Source organism: Linepithema humile, chromosome 5, assembly GCF_040581485.1.
Source record: "Linepithema humile isolate Giens D197 chromosome 5, Lhum_UNIL_v1.0, whole genome shotgun sequence".
NCBI lineage: Eukaryota > Metazoa > Arthropoda > Insecta > Hymenoptera > Formicidae > Linepithema > Linepithema humile.
In genome coordinates, this window is record NC_090132.1 from 28,005,083 (window position 1) to 28,027,878 (window position 22,796).

Genomic DNA, 22,796 nt, shown 5'->3' on the forward strand with positions numbered 1-22,796 from the left:
TGATGCCGTGCCAGCTGCGACGGACGATATAATTCGCTTTTCACGAATTGGCGTTTCGATACCATGCTTCTTTTATGATGGCGGCGATAGTTCACTGTGTTACACTCACGGATTTACGCTCGAAACTCTTAAATGTATCTCTGTTTTACTTTAATTCAATATTTGCGAGACCAAATTACATTGAAATCCATAGATCCGTAAAAGAATGTGTTTTTGACACGAGTATTATTTAGGAGATAAAAACTTGTTTGTTACAATTTAATAATTTCCGCTCAAAATATTTATATAAATTAAAATATAGAACCAATAAACAAAATTAACAAATAAAATGTGGAAAAGCATTGTTTTTTTGTTATTAATAACTTGTTTATTTGTGAAGGAATATTTTGCCAAAAATTTATTACGTTGCATGGCTATGTATTCTTGTTTTTTCATTTATTTATCTATAAAAACAAACGCCGTGTAAATGTACGAAAATAAATACATTATACGTTAGAACTACAGACGGTAGATATAAATAGAACAACGGTGAGAACGAGGGTGACTTGGGAATAATCCTGACAGATGAATGAAGATAAAAGAGCAAAGACTGCTATTTCGCAAGACACAATGATTAATTATTCCCAAGCAATTACGCATCATTGATCGAAGAAATACGGCGCAATCAACAAATTGTTAGACTAAAAACATACAATTTGTCTTTAAATCAATGAGCGTCATTTAGCACTGATAGTGTTTTATTTATTGTAACGCGTATCGCATAAAAGATAAGCTTTTAAAGTCTACAAATTTAGTAGATTAAAATTTGATTCCAACGTTATTTCAATAATAATCTTCAAAATTAAGAAGAAATTAAAAATTGCCTTTCGTGTTTATATTTTGTACTATTTTAACGAGTTTTCTTTTATAAAAATCATGTGAATTTTTAAAGTTCGTACATGACGCTGTAAGGAAAGATAAATCTTATGACATAACATTGTACGCGATGTCGGTATATATCGACTTAATCGATATATCCAATAAAATGTCAGCACCTAATGGAAGTACCTGCAAACTCGTGCGCACTTCATGTGCACGTGTACATACGTATATACCGATTAATTTGCTGTCATTTCATTACGGCGCTACGTACAGAATGTGTTCGTCAGAAGTAGGTAAGCTGCACACGTAATTTCCTGCGCTGCGAGTCGCGCGACGTTCTCGCCTTCGTATGGATTGTACTTGAAGTCGGCTTATGGAAGTAAAGGAAGCGGTGCGCAAACCACCTACAGCGACTAACGCAGAAATCGTGTTTATGCATGAACAGCGTTCTATCCGACTTGACTTCTTCAGATTCACGATGCACGTAAAAACGTAAATATGTTTGCCGTGACAGTTGCGCCAAATCAGGGTAGAGATGTAAAATTCGAGGCAATCTATTTATAATTTTAACACTTGAAAATTTCATATGTACGTGTAATTCTTGTGCTGTAATAATACTCGGATAAATCCCACTCCGAACGCGTTGCAAAGATATGAAATACTCGGAAAATACGACAACGTTGTGATACTTTAACACGCGCTAAATGTAGATGTTTTATAACGAGTAAATGTAATAATATTGCTCGACAAGTTTTTCTATCCTTATTGAATAAACAGATATCTCGGATTGAAAGTAACAAGAATTTCAAGAAGATACTCGGAAGCTTTGAGAAATTTTATTACCCTCGGGCAGCTTCGAATAGCTTCACTTCGGTGCGCGAGCCATGTATAGCGAGTAGCTGTATTCATATAAGTTCATACCCGCATATTCTTAATGGTTATATAATTCCATATAGGTATACAGAGTATACACCTAGCCGGAAGCACATTCCTTTTCAATCGCGAATTCTTTGGAGAATTTAGAATCGAGTTATTTGTGTAACAAAAAGTTGATCGAATTTAATTTGTATTTGGTATTTTCGAACATCTCCAATATTCGCGATATCGCGAATAGTCAAAATTTAGTTCACTCAAAATTATTTAAAGCGGCTCGAGCTGTTTGCAAATCATATTCTCCAACGTCGTTCGATTTTCGATTATCGATAATTCGCAGACTGTGTCTATCGCATCTGCTTTACCGGTTAAGATATTCTTAGGTACTCCGTATGTAATTATGGAGTGATTTTTATATTGCATTACGTCGAATGGCTGTCGAGAGAAGTGGTGAAAAAGACTCAGTCGCAGCTCGGTCTCCCGCGGTATTTGCATTCTTATGAGAATCGCCACGTGCCACGGGGAATTCAATTTCCCCGCGGCGGTAGTCAAGTTTCGAATAGAGTAATACCCAATTATTATGTTCGCCCCGTTATTCTTGGCCGCGTCAAAGAGCGCGCGAGTTGGGTTCTCGCGCTAAGTCCCGCGAGCGGAAGAACCGAGAAGAAGTAGATCGATGCGGCTGTCAAGCGGGCTTGCGCGAAGAATGCGAAATTAGAGTGTTATTACGTGAGACGCGCGGCCGCTTTAAGGACGGGAACATATTTCGCCGTGGAACGATCTTTGCATTTGCATACATAACGTCCCACGCTTACACTTTGCGATGCCGTATATCTTGCAGCGGATATTATTTATATTTACACTTTATACTTGGAGAACTTTGCGAGCGAAATATCGGCATCGACAGAATAAATGACTTCAATACGACGTGCCGTAATACGACAGCGACCACTTCTACAGTTAACTTCTACGCGAGATTCATCTCACCTTGTTGCTGTTTTGTCCCATATCGAGCTCGCGATTGTACCGCTTCTCGCCGTAGATCCAGTCTTGAATTACTTTCTGGATCTCCGGCTTCTCCGGGTCCACTAATCGAAAGGCAGTGATATTGGTCCCGCCGTGTCGGAATTCTTCCAAGTCGACAGTATGCAAGTCCTGAAAGAAATGTCCATTAATCGCGACATGAATTCCCATTATCAGTCACACTTTCGTAGAATTTTATATTAGTTACATTCTACGTGAAATTACAGCTCTTTCCTCCTATCATCGCACTTGAGAAATTTTATACATTTATTCACATTTAATCTGACTTAAAAATTTGATTATTTGTGAATGTTATTTTATATCTTAATAATTGTCTCGTGAAAATATGCAACGTAAGATTAATAATTTTCCAAATTAAAATAAGATTCGGAGATAGTAATGAGATAATAATAGTAAAATAATAAAAGAAAACATTTTTGGAACATTTGGGCAGCAATATTTGCGGCATCTCGGTAGTAATATTTCAAATCGGAATCGGAAGTACTGTTCCGTCGGAAACTCTGCTGGTTTACTGCGGATTAATCATGTAAGATAAACCTCAAGCGGATTCACATAGCAAAGCCAACATAATGTTAAGAATTTTCCAGAGAACTACTCTTACGATAAAACGTTCCACAATTTCCTCTAAACTAGGGTTTCTAATCGTTTGACAAGCATCAGATTTAGCAAAGCTGAGCGATGTGTGATTACACGGATTAACACGAGTTACATATATATTTTTTTTTCCAAATACTTCCTATAATATTTTTTAATGCATTAGTATGTATGCGTTTCTGGCTGCCAATAGTATTTTTGATACTTTCATTATTTTTTTTTTAAAGAACACAGTTTTGCTTTGAATTTTTTTGCTACTTTTTTCTCGCAAATAAACATTTATAAAGTGAATTATAATTCATTTTTGTTTGCGCGCTTCTCTTCGAAAATGATTTTATTATATGAGATGCACACCGCTATTTATAAACCGTTTCTTGCCGCGATCGACATTTAAAAGAGAAGAATACTTGAATTTGCATCTTTTGTGATGCATTCAGTAGCTATCGGCAGGAATAAAGATAACTCAAGCACAAAGCGTATCTCCTTCAAACCGGTATCTGTACCGGTGACGCTAGCGGTCCGACGTGATTTAAAGTCGCGTGTAGCTCGACGCGGCGCACATCCCGGCCAGTCCTTTCGAATACTCGCGGAGGATCGCGCCGCGGCCATTTATTATCCTTTGTCCTGAATCCGGGACATGATAGATAAATCCGGTTTTCTCGATCTGCTGTCTTCGTAGAGTAGATCGACACACTTGGCGACGTACCCACGTTCCCGATGTCGCGCGATGGTGATCGATCATCGTCTCGCCTCGAGCTACATCCGGTCCGCGTTTCTTTCAGACACGTCGCATCGCGGTGACAATATTGCTCACGATGTAGAATAGCGCGCAATAATGGGCAGCTGGGTGGGGTATGCATCTCTACGTTTATGAACTTCCCTCTTCCTTAATCTGACGATCGTTATGCAAGACGATTACCAATCTCTCGGGAAGCAGCACGAAAATGAAAGCTATGAAGAGAAGCATTTAGAAGCATGATAAGCTGTAAGATCACTATGCAACGTGATGGAATAACGTAAAATTTGCACTTATACTGAACGAAGTTGCGCGTTAATATGCAATTGAGTGTTTTTAACATGTTTATCGCGACATCATTATTTTTTAAACGATAAAAAATTTGTAGTTCTCCAAGAATATTAAAAAGTTCACATTTAATGTTGAAGCGACGATGAAGATTCTTAGTCAAATCTTTGTTAAAGGAAAATTTATTTCAAATCCGTTACAGAAGTCTGGCGCATGAATGCACATACTGTAAGGATAATAATAGAATAATTATAAATGTGCATACATAACGTTAATTAATATTTTTGAACGAATAGAATAATGCAAATAGGATGTTCTGGTTGAAATTAATGGTCAAAATTAATGGCTATCGTATTTTAATTTATTTACTCATTATTTTAACGAATTTAAAATTACTATTTATTTTACTAATAGAAAATCATTACGCGTTACCTCGTTCACTCGCCAATTTCAATTACTTGAACCGATGCATATTTAATACACAATATAATATCATGTGTATGCACTGGCCACGCTGTGGTCAGAGGAATGGCTGGCCAGAGGAGTAAAGCGAGGGCAACGAAGGGGAAAACTCGGAAGCGCCACGAGCGTACAACAGCGAGTGCTGTTATTGCATCCACTCGTACACGCCGGTGTAGCTTCTTTCAGCACGACGACTCGTTGCAATAGCATCGCGTTTCTCATGCGCGACATTTTGTTAACATTTTATTAACACGCATTTGCGCGGAATCGCAGTGCGCGCGCGCGCGCGCGCCGAAGATTTGCGTGCGCGAATTTGTACGTCGGGATGTGTATATCACGCACGAATAGTTATTGATCACGGTTATTCGATCCAGGTGGTCGCTGTCGCGGGACGAATATCCGTTGTATACTTTATACCGTGACACGCTGGAAAACGGATTGCTTTATCATCTCCCCGTATTCGTCACGATACGAAAGCAAAGCGTGTAAACGCGCGCGCGCGCTATCGGATTTTTGTTTATCAGCAAGACTAACATAGGGGCGAGTAACAAAGAGAATGACTTTTTTTCCTCTCAGTACGTTATCATCGCGCCTACGAAAATGGTGGATGCGGCAAGAATATCGCTTTTCACACGGCATTCGGTCTGTCGTTAAATTCCATTCTCTCGTAACTTGTTGTTTGAAACGAGAACAGACAGCGCGTGCGAGTGTGCACATGCGGACACTGAGAGTATCATCGAAGTCGTTTGACAGATGGTTCGCGTACCCACAGTGGATGTGCACTACTGCGCCGTGCACATCATAGTTAGTTCGACGATATATCCGACGGAGGAATTTTACAATAGAATTTTAAGCATTTAACTTGATATGCAATTGCATCTAAACGGCAAATGTGACAATTATGTGACGTTTTTAACAATCGTTTTGTGTTTATTTTTTCAGAAAGAAAAGCCATGATAAAAACATTCTTTATTATGACAGAGTTTTTCGGTTTTTTTTTTTTTTTTTTTTTGAGAAATTTTTTTACACAATTTTGAACATTTTACGGTTTCTTTATTGAGATTGTTAAAAATGATTTAAAAAGTGATTTGGAACGAAATGTTGTTTGGAAAGTATTCTATTTCAGCGTGGAATAGGATATTCCCGCCCGGGAGCAAAGTTCCATGCGAAAATCCAGCGGCGTATCATCGTAAGCGATGAATGTCCGTAATAAGTACCCCAAATGGCGAGCAAAGCTATAACGATTATAACAATCATCGTAACCGTAACAGGCATAATAACCGTAATGATCGCGCGGGGACTGCGTCGACGTCGCTAAATTCGAAGTAGGATGCTACGGGAGTCCGCGCCGCAGGAATCTCCGCACCGCCGCCGAGGTGTCCGTGTGAGAGCGGACATCCATAATTTCATTACGAAATCACTGTTTCATGGGGCGGACTTAATTCGTTGAAAGGTAATTCGTCGAAAGCCAAGCGAAGTGACCGAGCAAGATTCATTAATGCTGTCGTCCGTCCGGCGGAGAAACGGCGCGCGACTATAGCGTGCACCTATATCCGCCCACGTGCGGAGCACAGCTATGCGGACTTCCTGATCGTGCCGCGGAGAGGTCAGGTTGATGGATGATGGCCAATTTTTCCCTCCGAGAGCCTTGACGACTGGCCGACGTAAGTGAAAATAAATAGTCTCCGACTCGGAACATATCGTCGCGGGAATCGAGCGTGGCACCGTTACATTCTGTCATGCGATGAAAATCGGCCGCGACATTAAGCACTTATTAAACAGCCGTATCCTTTTCATCTCGCCGAGCTCTTTCTTGACAAATCTGGTGAAAAACCCGTCTAATCATTTATCACTTGTTTTGCCGTCGTGTTATAGATTACATCGTTTAATCGGTTTAGTATTTTTTTTTGTACTTATTTCCGCAATTTTTTTCCATGTAGCTTTTTTACATTTGCTCGATAATTAATATTAGAATTAAATATTCTATGCAGTTTATAAATGAATAGCCTAGGCTGACACGATGCAAATTTTGTACAGGTGACCATATATAATTAATTAAATTATAAGTGACTTCACTAATGTGACTTAATTAATTTTTCATAAGTTATTGTTAAATATTAAACGACGGTTTATCAATTTTTAACAGCTTATTATGGACAGATAGAGATAGATAGGATTTTAAGTGTTAAGATATTGATAAAATAAAACACTCGAGTTTAGATAATTGTCGAAGATCGAGCGATTCTTCTATCTTATAGAATTATTATTATTACGAAAACGCTGATAAATATTTGCTTTAGAATTTCTCAACATTAAGCTGAAAGTGTGTGCTCAAGCAGCTTATTATCGACGTTGATCGGCGAGATCGACATATCATAAACAAATTTTTCACGTATTGCAATTAAAACGATATCCCCCTACTTTTTATCTCACGGCAATTTCTGCACTTCCGCCGCGATCGTTTATCATAATTATTCATCCTTTCTTTGTCAACGCGGGGAAAAAAATTTACGGCGGATCTAAACGAATTCAAACTACATTCGCTATCTGCGCGATTACTAAATGTCCCATTGTTCGAAGGTTAATACCAGTGATCAACGCAATTCCTCGCCAGTATAAACCCGTAAAACAAACCAGCCCTCGTCAGTAAAGTCAACGGAAAGAAGACGGAAGAAAAAGCGTAGCTCGATTCTTCCGTGCTTGAACAAATACCCTTGCTGATTTACATTTTAATGGATCTAAATTGAAATCTGGTGGGGTGAGTGGGGGAGGGAGTAGTACCGAGATAAATTGCGCCGCTCGTGGTTATATAGCGTGTCCGTTTAAAGCCCTATTTATTTTTTATCATTTATTGCCGTCGCGTCGGCGCAGTTACGGCTTCTCGCGGCGTCTCGCTCGTCTGACATGATGCCCCGCTGAGGTGGCTGTAAATTACTAATTATTCTGAGACAGCTTCCAATTTGAACTACAGTCGACCCCCGACGCTTTCCGCTTTTCAGTCGTTTTCGAGTAAACGCTCCAAGAGTCACGTCGTGCGTTTTGCACTCGCGTAATGTTTTCATTACGCTCGCGACGAGCTCGCAGATGAACTTGGGACAAATGAGTTTTCACGTATTAAAAAAAAACATTCCGTACCTGCGATCTTACGACAAGTCGCGCGCTTTTGTCGCCACCGTTTACCAAAATGACTCATGCATTCTTACTTTTAAAATTTTACTGCAATCTCTCTCATCGTACATAATTTATTGATTCCTATTTGTCATTACTGACATGAAAAAATTGATGATTTTTTTAATATCAGTTTTATTTTGATTTTTATCGATATTTTTAGTGCGTTTTAATACAATTCTTAATAGATATTTATTCAAAATGATTATGCGAGTTTTCAATCCCGAATGATAATTTATTTTCTGCTTGGAATTCGTCAAGTTTGTTTCATAATGGATGGATGAAACTGATTACATTGGAGATGATAATCGAGTGATATCGAATGTCACGAAATAATATCGCGAAATCCATTCAATGCTACATCGAGCCATTCTGCGTTTAAATGTATCCTTCAATCGCGGCAGGTCAATGACAGTGGAGGCGCAATCTCTGACCAGCGCCACTGTTCGCACGGTAATCGATTTCTCGTCTCCTTAACGGTAATTTACGAGGATCTCAAATATTCCGGGAGTAAAGTTATCGACCTTCGTTCTCCGTGGGAGCGTCGGAGCGTCTTTCGGCGCTGCTCCTGACAGAAGCGTCGAAAAACGGGGTCGCAGGTGGTTAAGACGAAGATTGCGAGAATTAACCGTACGTGCGACGCGTCTGATGCAATTTCGTGGATCTTAAGTCTGAACGTTGAATTATATCGCGGTCTACGGCGAAGTCGATCGCTAATCGCACTTAAATACTCACTAGAGAGGTGATAAGGTAGCTGTGATAGTCGCTCATCATTCCGATCTGCTGCGCCTGCTTCAACACGTCGTAAATCCTCTCGGTGGAGCAGTCGAGGACGATATGCGACTCCGCGGAATTCTTGATCTGCTTCAGCAGCGGCCTGAAAATGAAGCAACAATATTCTATAATTTGAAGATGTGTCAAATACAATGATTACGAAGTATAAAGAAGAGAAAGATTGCAAAAGCACTAAAAGAATTGCTGCGTTGCATCTCGATTTATATATTTCAAGCCCTTTCCAGTTTGAATAGAAATTAGACAGCATGAGCTCGAACGGTATGAAGAATGAACAGAAATTGTCAGCCAAGATTCCTCCGTTGATGCGATCATTGCGCGACAAACAGATGTCGCAAATTTAATATTAAGCTTGCATTTTCCGCGCGATCCGGTCGCGCGAGAGCTCGCTTGCTTCCGCGACGTTCTTCGGAGACCGAGCGGTTCCGATTCCGGACATGCTTTCCGCCTTGTACCACTGATAAAAATTTCATACTGCCGCCGGCTGCTCTTCGGTCTCTCGGTCGTCCTTCGGGCTCACCCCCTCACTTCCCGTCATTCAACATGCACGATAATGCGAATCTCCTTATGCAGCCCGTGGAAGTCGGGTGCCCGGCTCGCCGTAGGAATTTTTCATGCTCTATGCATAATTTAGTGAAAGTGCCCTTTATGCGCGCGTTGCTCTCGTAGCCGTATCATTCTGTGAATTTCACAATACCGCCCCCCCCCCCCCCCCCCGTCGGCGACGATTGCGTCTCTCTGCGACTTTATCGAACGATGAAATGGAGAAGGATGAGCGTTGATGGAAGAAAAAGTTATGGTAGTTTCGAATAAATAGACGTCGAGTTCTCTTCGGATCAAGTGTCTATGTTCAATCATATTTCCGAGTATAAAAGCAAATTCGTAATATTCTGCAGATTTGTTTCTCGAATAATTATCGAATTAATTCTCAAACGGAAGCAATTTCTCACCGAGTGCGATATAATATAAACTAGAAATTTGAAATAACGTAAAATAGGTTATAAATTTTAGGAAGATAGTTTCGTATAATTTGAAATTGAGAATTATTACTTTTTTCTAAATTGTAGAAAATGGAGAAGAAATATTGCGCGATACGTCGACAGAAATTAGTTCGAGGTTAAATTATTACTAAATTGAATTATTAAGGAAATCAGTTAATTTTAATGCGTCAATTAAGAATTAATTTCTCGAAATTACGGAGAATTATTTAAAATGATATTAGCGGTACAATGGCGCCGCGACTTAATCGGCATTACGGTTACGTCATTCCCTCGCAGCGGCAGTTTACTATAGTAATAAGCGTTCAACAGCATCACGTATTTCGCGGAATAGACCCTGTCTTTGGGTAGCTCTACGATATTACAAGGACAGCCGTGAAGCGCCTCGAAATCCTGCAGTATCATTTCAGCGTTTCGATGCTGGTTACTCGTATTTTGTCACCCTTTAGCTTCCCAAGGGCTTACCGAATTTTTCGAGAGTCGGATCTAGCCTTTATTCGAGACCGTTTTAAAAGCTCTAGTTGGTTTAACATCATTGTTTAATATCACTTGAAAAACTTCACATTTTCAATACGAAGCTCAAACATTGTTCAGTCCGGATTGCGTGCTTAAAAATGTTTGTTCAAAATGCACGTGCATTTTAGAGCATGCACAGTATTATTTGACGATTTCAAGAGTACATTTATGATATATTTCTGAAATAAAAGCAACTTTTCATTATTTTTTTTACTTTATTTTTATAATACTGCCAGATTACAATATTGTTTTACGCGAGAGAAAGAAAAACATTGATTTATGTACAAGTATAAATACTTAAAAGCCAGACTTGGAAATTTTACATGTAAAGTATAAGGTTTTGAGTTGAACTACTCGGCTTTATTCTCTCTCTTATTTACGATAATAAATCAATAATAACGTTACTTTATCGGAAAACTATCAAAACTATTTTGGAAACGGTTTGCTCCGATTAAACACGCCTGTATTGCTATTATTTATCTTTATTAATAAACGCTTAGCGATTAATAGGATAATTATGCCGTTCTTTGCCGTGCATTGTTGCTGTGCAATATATATGCACTCATTACTATGCAATTATAATGATTGTCACTCTAAATTAGTTATCATATTGCGTTCATATCGGTTCTAAGCTACGCGCATTTTCGATCACGTTGATAGTTATAGATATTGCAATAATCATGTTGCGTTAATAGGATAACTCGTGGTAGACATTTATCCAATAAGGGTTAATGTGTACTGCATGTGCGCCCGGTGTTATTCGCTGATCGATTTCGCAAAGTTCATGTGTTTTGGACATGCACGATAACGTATATAATTCGCACGAGTCGTATATAAAAATTGAATTTTTATCGCACAAAAATTCGGCATTATATTACGTTCCAAACATATGAGATCTCTATTTCAAAAATAATGTGGTTGACACGCACAAGTTTTTGAAACTTTGCGCATTTTAATGATATGCGAATGTAAATCAATAACGTAGCTTGTCGCGATTCCGTAGGTTTGCTAATCAGAGAATCCAATTATCGTGATTGATTGAATGTCGCGAATCCTGTTACAAATTGTTATTTTGATACGCGTTCAAAGCGACGGTTTACATGCTAAAACGCAAACGCTGTCTTTGATCGGATTTTGTATCGTCGATATAAACTTTTACAGCTTATTATATATATACATACAATGTGTGTATAAAAGCGGAAAGATAAATGTGGTTGCGTAATCGATCACAGATACATTCGCGCGATCACGCGCGTATGAACTTTGCCGACGATGAGAAATCGATACGTTGTTTCGCAAGAAAAACGCCTCTTTATGCTCGAGACTGCTTTTCTTCTTGATGTAATACTTGCTTTTGCGAGGTGCACTCTCGAAAGAATCAAACAGCCTAACGCAAGACGAGCAACCGTCTTCCGCTTGCTTTTTTTTTTTTTTTTTTTTTTTTTTCTTTTCCTGTAAAGAGGCCACTCTTTGCGGTACTTTAGTCGACCGTTGCCGCCGCTACTCCAGATAGGTTTCCAGAGATAGTTCGTGCGATAGTCAACCTTCCTCCTACGAGAGGTTGTACAAAGTCGAGAGACGCCGTATCGCGAGACGCATAACGACGAGAGAACACAGTCTCCCGGAATTTTTAATCTCGCATGCGGGAAAAAAGTTACGAATCAATGTTGTGGATCTCGCAACTTTGGAATTGTTAAGCGGAGGATAAAAATGCAGAGCGAGACTTGCAATCATCGCCCGTTTCTTACGTCCTCGCGACTGAATATATGATTGTGATGTGAATGCAGAATAAAATCTCTTTTCGCGCATTTTATGATTTGAAAATTTTTCAAAATTTTGTTTCAAGTATCTGAAATAAGGATTTTAATGGATTAATATACTCGTTAGGATACAGTCGATAGCCGCGTCAGTATAGCGTAGCAAAAGCAATCATTCATCAGATACGCGCGATCCGAGACGCGGGGTCCGCTCGATTTATAACAGGCAGGACGGCGAAGAACGGAAAAATGATGAAAAATGCGTCCGGCAATTCGATATGTTCGGTAATCAATATCCTCGACGGTTACGCGCCGCTCCAATATTTGCTTTTCATCAAGGAAATGCAAAACGCCGAGGACATGTCAATTTCGCGGCCTCGCTAAATAAATGGCGCAATCTCCGCGACGATGCAAGGAACTGCCGAGACTGCGCGTCTAATCGCGCGCGATTTCTCTCCGAAGTGAAATATCCGTGCCTCGGCATGTAACATGTTAAGCGCTCCTTGCTTGTCTTGTAAGAATTATATGCCGCGCTAGGTAAACGGAGTTCAGAATTTTTCGTGAGCGTGCAACGCTGAAGTTCAAACATTTTTTTTTTTTTTTTTAAATAAACTTAGCCCGTCAATTTTGATTTTAATTCAACTTTTACTATATTGTATTAATATATCAATCAATTATTCTTCTACTTAGTAATCTTTATTAAAAGTAGTTTGTGATATCGTTCAATGCGATGAAGATGTAAGTACCTATTATCTGTTACTTACGTAAGTTTCATTTTATGTCGATTGAATTTGGTAGCTGGTCGATTGAATCTGATATCGGACAGTGTATTGAAATCGAATAATCAATAAAGCCCAGTCGTGTCCATTAAATGCTTTATTGCGGCTGCCACACATTGCAAGAGTGATGCTTCTACTCGGCGCCTGGCAGTTAGCGTGATCCTGGTTACAGAGTGCTTTTATTCTCTCGGAAAAGACCCACGAAAGTAATAAAAATAGCATGGCGCATTGTTCGATATTACTGTGTACGGTATTTCGGCTAAGTTCTTTTTTATTGATTTGATTCACTTCGATTCTCGATTTCGCATTGATTTTACGAGCCGAAGTCTCTCGATGTCCTCTTGAAATGACTGCGATTGTGGCAATAGTGGCTTGGTGATTAAGGACAGTGTAAGAGTAAAGCAAACGCAGCATTTCTTGATGGTCGGCGAAGAACGGATCTTAAGATATAAGTTTTGTGCAATTTAATAATATATTTTCTAAAGTAGACTTCATACACAACTTTCATTTAAAGGAAAATAAAGAAAACAGAAAATTGATTGAACAATTTATATCATATTCATTGATGTCAAATTGCGAATGCACTCTAAATATTTAATATAGATTTTTTAATTTTTATGAATATATCAATAATAAAAAAAGAATAAAGAGGAAAAATATACATTAAATATATTTTATATATCTTGATTCATATAATATTTAAAATTATTTTACATTACATCCTTGAATGTACAGACATTTGCACTTTTTGTAAATGTTTAAAATAAATTTATTTCTCTTTTATCAAATATATTATTTAGTAAAAATACTTGAGTGCTTATGGTTTTGCTTCGATCTTCTAAGAGGATAAAATTCTAAATGTTAAGTAGACTTTATATATATATATTTAATAGAAGAATTCATCTCTTCTGCTTAATTGTCTCCTACCTCATTATACCTTTCGCGACCCTGCTTCACCTGTCGAGGTTTCCTCAACGAGAAACTTAGCGAATCGATTTTGAGGGAAACGGAAGGAGGAGTCGGAACAGAAGTGGAGGAAGATAAGCAGGCTTCCTGTTGTTACGTACTTTCAGGTTGCCCCAAGAGAGAATCACTGCGTCAGTTACAGCAAAGCTGCGTTACGTCGTGCCTTTTCTTTCGACGAGCCACAGGAAGCTCCTTTGGCGTTGAGTCGGATGGATTTCTCTATAGAACCACGGCCCACAAAAAGGGACGCTAGTCCGCGCAATACTTTGTCACAATGTCGGTCTGTTCCGCGAGCTTGGCCGACTCGCCATTTTTGTGGAAAAACACACGGAAACTGTGCTCTTTGTTATATCACGTCCGTTGTTTCGGCGAACTAGCCGTAACTGTTCAATCGTGAAAATATTCCGTGAATAATGACAAAAATTGTAGTTTTTTTTGTGTTACGTATCTTCTTGAAAAAAAGAATACCAAAAATTTTAGAAAATTTGAAAAAAAAAAGAGTTTCACTTTACACTTTTCATCTGAAATAGAGAACAATTTACTCGCAATAGACACGCGGCGTTTTTGCGACATACGTCGTTATTGCACATCAGTCGGAATCCTTTTTCGCGCGCTACAATGAAGGCGAAGTCGTGAAATTCGCGCGTAAACACGAGATACAAGAGTGTCCTTAGCGCTCTACACTTAAAATTAAGGCGATAAGAGCGCCGGTAGGAGTAATAAAGGAGACGCGCGGCTTATTTCCGGGTCTGAGACTGCCGCAGGAATATCATACAGATGCGCGACGGAACAAATTTTCTCGCGCCACCTATTATTTTAAGGAAGCTGCATCCGACTTCTGCGGAAACAAGATAAATATCATGCCTCTCCGGCGCTGGAGGGAAAGACGGGCGAAGGGGCGGGAGAGAGGGCTTTTTATTCTCTCAAATCCTGAAGTTTTACTCACGACACGAATTTCAAGTTCCTAAGACGGCGCTCCTTAATAAACTGCCCGAGAAGGAATAGAGTCGCTTAACTGCTTGATCATTGGACGTGGAAGATATACGAGACGACCGTCTCGCGAGTTCGCGCTTGAATAGTACACCTCGAAGAGGCAGCATTCTTCTTTGTAGTTTATCCGGCAGGCGTATGAAACTGTATTCTCTCAAAGTAACCGCAGTTGGAAAAGTGTAACATGCGGCCGACATAATCGCGAGACAGCGCACGGCGACGTTTAGAAAATACAAGCGCGTATTTTCTCCTTATCCGCTTGACAAACTTTGCAGAAGTAAACTTTAATTGTGATAATCAAGTTATGTTTGTTAAACATGGGTGAAGATAGATTTCGGAAATAATGTTAAATACTATCTACTTCTTGATTTGAAATTTATGATATTTCTAAACTAGACTTGCATACACATTTTTAGATATTTTACATTTAAAACGTTAAAAAAGTTTTAAATCTTTTTATTTTTAGGCATTAAATGGAAATGAAATAATAAATCTTCAGAAATTTAATTAATCTGTAATTGTTTTGTGTGTAAAATAGCTACAATCATAATATTTGAACAAATTTTTGCACTATGTAGAATTTTTTTATTAACTTATCGCAAGAATGTGATCGCAAAAAGTATTAAGCGATCGCACTATCACTTCCTTCTTTTATCTCATTATTTAATTCAATATCCGAGAATAGCTCTTACGAAACAAAGGTACAATTTAATGTATTTTCCGTTTCTCACATAACTGAAGGATTAATTTAACTTTCTGAGCATTAGTGAAACTACCGCAACGCCCGCTAGCACTTTTTGACATGAAACAGGCGAAACTTCAACGCGCTGATTGCCACTCAAACGATTAAAGTCGAATTACGTTAATTGAATCCCGTGATAATTATTAGTACAAATCTCAATTAAGATTCTTTGATGTAATATAAAAAATTGCATAGTTTACAAATTTTCACAAAAAAAAAGGGAAACAGGCAATAAATAAACAGACAAGTTAAGTTGTATGTTACAACAATTTTATCAACCGCGCTTTTTTTTTTATTCAGAAATGTTACAATTCGTAAATGTTTCCAAAACGGCGGTACGTGCGAAATATGATCTTTACTTGTCACGGTTTCCGGCTCAGGATGAATCGTCCCGCTGGCTCTCGTCTCTCTTTTAAACACCGGACGCGTTACTCATATCCCGCTTCGTGGCAGCGCGAGAAAGTCAGCCGTGCGAGTAAAAGTGCAAGCATACCGATGGCAAAGCTCTGAGGAGCGAATGCGGAAACGTTCCATAAAACGAGGAGAATAATTTAGCGTCGCGAGCGCATACGGATTAATTTCGCGTCAGAGCGCGCTGCGAGAAGTCAAAGCACGCGGGAGGTGGCGACGCGACGACGTGCACCAACGGCTTTATTCTTTGCATGTGCTGCTCTTAATTCGCGTTCTGTCCTGAAGACGCGACAGTCGCCGATTCCTCATTGTTCCCCTTTACCTCAGACGTTAATGAGATAATTACGGCGTGGCTGTCACGTCGCCGACGGTCTCGGTTAATTAACTTACTCGGCCATTTCCTACTTGCTCCTAGAATATATAATCGCAACCTTCGCCGTGATATAAGTAGAAACGGAAAATTGGGTTAATCGCGGTCGACACACCCTCGGCAGAGTCGGGTTGCACAACATCAAGTAATTGCAACCGGTCAATGCGCCAATTCATACGTGAGCCAACAGCAATTAATAGAATCTGGTGGATTTGAGATTTTGCGCCACTGCATAACGTTCTTCACGTGAATGGATACTGCAAAAGTTAATGTTTATGAAAACTTCCAAAGTTTCTTGGCATAAAAGAATGTTTCATATTAAAAAAGAATTGTGTTGCGATGAACATATTTGTTCTTAGCAAACTTCTCGGTTAAAACAAGCACTTTTCGAAAAAAATTTCTGAACTGAAACTTTTAATTTTTTTAAAGTTTTTTCCAATTTTTTCTACTAAAAACATTAAATTTTTTAATTAAAAAATTACAAAATTAATGTTAATTAATTTAATTAATTAATCTTATAACGACTGTTCGAAATAATACGTGCAAGCATATAATTTTCCATAAAAATATCCATTTTTTTCTTCCAAAAATTAAATTTATAACTATTACGCCTTGTTTCACGATAAGATTTGTAATTACTTTTTCTTCCATGAAATTGATGAAAAATTTTAATCAGTACTGCTTAAAATACTTTGGAAATTAGAAACCATATACAAGTATGCGCGCTCAATGAGCTTCATTCTTTGCGCGTGCTTTGTTGCTGTAACATTAATTACTTAGCGGATGTTCCCTGGCAGATGTTTTTCCGGCTTCGTTTCTCAATACTGTACAGGCGATCGTACCTTTTTTGTATCGGGTAACCCGGTTGGAACGCAGAAATAATCGATATCTCGGCGGCTGCTGGACGAGTCAGTGCCGAAGATAAACTGGAAGAGGGTCACTCGGACCAGAGCGTAAACTACGTTCGAGAATAAAGAAAGTAATTTATTCCTCTTGTCTGTGTCGTCAGGAAGACGCGCGTTTACCGCGTTCCAAGTCGGATGCTTATCTTCGACGAAGTTTCGTATAGTATGGGGGCGAAAAAGCGAAACTTGCTCTACCCGCTGAAGTTGGTTATTCACATACATTTGTACTTTTTCTTCGTCCTTTACTTTTATCTTTATTCTTTGTCCTTGATTTTTTTTTCTTTCTGCTCATGTATTTTAAATCGCACCGCGAAACGATTTTTGCCGTTATGACGGTTCTACTTTCTTCCCCACATTGTCAGTTTCACATGTATATCATTGTTTGGGAACACTAACGAGTGTTCGAAACGCAAATGGCCCCTTAATTTCGTTTTAATGAGCTTTCTGCTGCTTTCATCACACTACCATTCTCTCGTAACATAGTCGCGTTTAATTGAATATGTTCCTAGAAAACAATTTGCATTTTTGGTCTACTGTTTTAAGAACTTGTGTTTTTTTTTACGCACACATTGAAGAAAAATTATTAGTATTTATTGTGTTCGTACGCACAATTAACGATAATGATTGCCGTGATATTAATTATGTAGAAACTGCATCGGACGATACTAATTAGAAGAATTACGCCATTGAGCATTTGACAACGTTTTCGCGCGTTCATCCATTATACATTTAGACGTAATGACGACGCTGTTCGTTTTGTTAACTCGTTGTAATATACATTTACATAGATGCTCTTGCATTATAATTTAAATTGGAGAAATCCGAGTTTACAGTTTGTATTATGCGACACGTAAATGTGGCAAATATATGCTGTTTGTTATAAATTTGATGTAAATTTCGATGCAAAATATCAAGTGTCTTCCATTTTCGTTACGCATAAATAGAGACCTTTTCACAATCGCTAATGAAACCAGACGGTTTTTTGTTGATCAACCTTTAGATAATTAAAAAATTTTATTTATAAATAATTGTTCAAATATACATCTGCTTTTTTATACGCGTCTAGATAGATTGCTTTTTGTTAATAGAACAAGCGTTATATTATTTTTTTATTATACACGATACAATTATTATTGCGTTTATACAATTATTGTTCGAAAAATCGTAAAAGTAAATTTGTACAAAAATTTGATAGTTTTTGCTTTTGAAAAAAGTTACTCTTTGTAATAAAATATAACACATACAATGCTACACACAGAAATACTATTGTTAGAAATTATATCAATGCTATGAGTGTGTAAAACTTTGATATTTTTACTGCTGAAATCAGTATGCGATACACCGTTGTACATTTTACGGTCGATTCGGTCGCAAAAATGGATATCGATTACTTCGGATACCCGCGTATCTTTTCTCTTGTTTCTTGTTTCACAAAGTTGCATTCTGGCTGATATTATTTTTCATGCGCGACACATGCCGTGCGTCTGACTGGATAGAAATAAGCGAAGAAGCCCCGACGGGACGCGAGCACCGAATATACGAAGTGGCGGTATAACACGTCTGCCGAGCATTCCGTCGAATATATATTGCTGTGCCGCTGCACAGGGAGTTGCACAATAAATTTCCAATCTTGCGAAGAATGCGTGAAAACAGTTCTTTGATGAAGAAGTAAGTGCGATGTGGCCCGTGATCAGCCACGCGCACGGGTAGCATCGTGTTGTAAATCTCACGGCGACCGCACCGGCAGTCGTGCAGGCCGCAGCTACGCTTGGCGGAATCGTGCGCCATGAAACTTTTACTTGTCCCGTGTGTATCTTGCAAAGTCCGATGCGTCGGAGCAATTAAGATCGGAAGCCGCGTGCGGGACCGGCAACATTTCATCTCACGAAATGGCAAATAGAGTGATGGCATTTAAAAAAAAAAAAATGACTTGAATGAAGAAAGAGAGAACTGACGTAAGAGAGTACGTTTCAGTATTTAACAAGGGAAAAGAGCGTTCCTTACCTTCTTAAACAGAAAATAGAAAAAATCAGTAAGAGATTGCTTTGATTATATCTTGAGTTAAGCCTTGTGTTATATTGAATCTCTGAAAAATGATGCGTATTTATCAAAAATATAGATTCACGTCTTCTGCCTGATCGGAATTCTTATGCATTATGTTTATGCATCCCATTTTCGCAGCATCGTTCTAACATTCGTCGACTTTGAAGTTTCTTTACAGCAGTCCATTTACGTGCTCACAAGTTTCATGAAAACGTAATTCGTATAACGCATCGTGATACGAGCGCTACGATAGAAACTTGTTAAGCAGCGAGTTTTATTGCGCTTCTTCCGTATTCCGGACACGTCACACGGCGAAAGATAGCTCGGCTGCCAAAGTTTCAAACCCGTCGGGGTATTGTAAATTTTCCCATTGTTTTGCGCCAGACTTCGAATCTTCGTAATCTGTGCAAGAAAATGACCCACCAGCCTGTCGTCGCACGTCTACCAAAAAGCGCTTTGTGTTTACGAATTATCTACTTTCGTAGCCTTCGATCCAGTTAGCTGCTGAAAGCTGCCACGTTTTTGCTGGCGAGCTTCTTGCTCCGTTAATAACGTTACTGCGTGAAGTATCGTAAAGCAGACGATTCCTCTCGATAACGAGGAAGCGGTGGAAACCGAGGAACCGTGACTCCTTAACGACTGCGCCAGAGAAATCTCTTTGAGATTTTAACGGTCGGACCGATCGTTTTGCTACATAAGCACTTCTCAAGCAGTCACAAATCTTTATACAACCTTAATCGATATCACTTACGCGAAGAGACCTTTTTCCCCGTCTGAAAGGCTTGAATCCTTCTTTCGTTTTACATGCAGAACAGACGATAAATCTTTCAACTGTCATTGTGATATTAATATTGCAGAGAAAAGCTTTTTCTTCGCGAATTATTTATTCACAATTTTTTTCAATTAAATTAAATGCAAATTGAAGCAAACTTTATGTAGTCAATTTTGAATTCATCTCAAAGTATATATACTTCTTATTAATTCGTGTATTTCGCAACATTTGTGCTTCGTTTAAATAATTTTAGTAGGGTTTAAAACATAAACGAGATATTTATGAGGCGCGGTTTTGCTCGCTTTCCATCTCCATTTTCGAGTCACAGATACGCTTGTAGTCTTCATAAAGAATGTTTGCTTCTTCTCTTCTGCGAAAACACAAGATGCTCTTTTCTTCTCTCCACAAATTTCACCATTACAAATTTTCAGCTTTCATGTCTTATCCTGCTATGACAGCAGCGGGAGAAAGACAGTGGAGAGAGAGAGAGCGGGGAGGCAGAGAGCGCAATATCGTTTAAGTCCACTCTTACGTATCTGTTATCCATTCGGCTCTGTTAGCTCTCCGCGGGAAGCGCGACGCTGTGAGCATTACTCTGAAGACCGGCCCGTGCGAAATGAGGTTTCCATCAGTTAGTTTGCAAATTCCCACGAGTTACTTGGTCGCACAACGACGGAGTTTCAGCGCGGGAGTCGTGCTCAAACTCGCGTTAGCGCGATCGAGGTAACGCGGGTTAAACTTTTGTCGGGAGAGAACTCGCCTCATCTTCGAGCTTGCGCACCGAAGACACTCGGGCTTCTCCGAAATGAAAATAAGAATACTCATAAATGTGTAAAAGCTATAATACCTTCGCATATATTTACGAATAATCGTATTATCTTATAAAGATTATGACGTGTGAAGTATATTTCGAAAATTAGCACGAAATTGAGCGACGACTGGCAATATCTGTCTCATATTTTGCACAAAACTGTGAGTACCATGTGATAATCGCAGCTGTGCATTAATTAAACAAAATTTGTATATAAAAAAAATAGATTAATAATATTAAGTACATTGAGTATAAAAATTATACACAAATAAAATAAAAATAAATCTTTACAATCCGGAAATTAAAACGCTGCTTAACATTTTTATCTTCAACCGCACGAGCTAATTAATAACAATTTATTAATTTGGGGTCGTAAATGTCGGCGTTTTCTTTGGAACGTTTGAGAGCTCAGTGGGTTAGTAGCTGATAAGTATCAGTAGTCGATAATTTTTCTCACTCAAGTTATCGGGGATCGATACTTTTAAGTATCTTGAATACTTGGTTCCGAGATATCGGGAGGGTTACTGGCGCGAACTATTAAAAACATTTTTATGACATTTGTTCTTTCCTCCCTTACTTTTAATCCCTGCGGATTGACGACCGCGCTTTGGGCTAGCGGAAACGTCAGATTTAGTCATACATCAGGAAACGTAAAATGTTCTTGTCGACCGCTCGGAAAATATGACCGTGCGCAACCACTTAAGAAATTGTATAAGAGACACGATGCATCATCGTCCTTCGGGAAATAGACGAGAACGCTACTCGAGATGCGTGATGGATGTTGTAATATCCTAAGAACATGGACGGAGCATGGATATTGGTAATAAACCTGAAGCCGAATCATTTAGAAAATGAACGATTCTTATCCGATATCTCATTTTAATAATTATCACTGAAATGACGCTTAGTGCGTTCGCATAATGCTGATGCTAAAATGCGCTCTCTACACACAAGTACTTCTTTAACTTCTTTATCTAGTCATTAAATCCGACTTGTTTTCGTGAAATATATAAGTTATTTGTGGAATAATTTTTTTATATGCATTGTGCTTAGATTGCTTATACTGCTGCAAAATAAAATGTAAATGTCTCAATGTAAATATCAAACTCGTGAAATATCGCAGTTGTTTAAATGTTGACGATTACTGACATATATGAAAACGAAACGTGACAATACATTTTTATACGCTTGTTGTCGCGCTGAAGAATTGTTGAACGTATGCTGAGATAGGAAAGTTTCAGTTATAAATTGTGAAACTGCAACGTTTCGATACGCAGCGATGGCTGAATAAAGCAGCTTTTGTGCGCACGATAATATGCCGCTTTTGAAAGAGCCGAGCAGTTGATGGACGACGGTAATATCTGCTATACGTCGCAGCATGAAAAAGGTACGAGCGCTAAAAACTCGGGAAGGTCAGTAATAGCGTTATGCATGCTGATACTTTATGTATGACGTCGCGAAACTTTTTTCCCGATAAGTCGCGAAGCTACGGCACTTCGATAACCAATAATGTTTGAATTAGAGCGACGATTGAGTTGTCGATAACTGTCGCTCTCCAAGTTCGCATTGGCAATTAAGTAGATATATATTTAAGGACAAATAAATAAAGGTTTATATAACAAAATTACATATATATAATTTGATTTGCTTTGCAGGAAGTATTTAAATTTAAATAATGAGAGAGCGTCCGAAAATTGAAGTTTATTAAAAAATTTTTTAATTGCAACGCACAAATGAAAATTATTTTTATTTTATTTATATTTGAAAAGAAGCTATGATCAAGATTAAAAATATAATAAAAATGAATATACAATTTAATAGAATTTTAATAATTTTATTTTTCTAGATTGTGTGTGTGTACGTAATATTGTGTAATGAAATGGCGGGGTTATTATATTTTAATAAATCTGTATTTTGA

General features: G+C 38.5%; 2 protein-coding genes across 8 annotated transcripts in view; one reads left to right on the forward strand and one right to left on the reverse strand.

Moving 5' to 3' along the window:
* Positions 1-22,796, forward strand: part of Notum (palmitoleoyl-protein carboxylesterase notum) — a 454,423-nt gene that overhangs the window by 150,172 nt on the left and 281,455 nt on the right. The gene's annotated exons all lie outside the window — the stretch shown is intronic.
* KaiR1D (Kainate-type ionotropic glutamate receptor subunit 1D) overlaps positions 1-22,796 on the reverse strand; it is a 345,484-nt gene that overhangs the window by 24,918 nt on the left and 297,770 nt on the right. For all 7 annotated transcript variants that reach the window (XM_012377144.2, XM_067356340.1, XM_012377142.2 and 4 more), the window contains 2 exons: positions 8,762-8,903; positions 2,722-2,889 (listed from right to left, as the gene is read on the reverse strand). In XM_012377144.2, the coding sequence (XP_012232567.2) occupies positions 2,722-2,889; positions 8,762-8,903 (310 nt within the window). The remainder of the gene's footprint in view (positions 1-2,721; positions 2,890-8,761; positions 8,904-22,796) is intronic.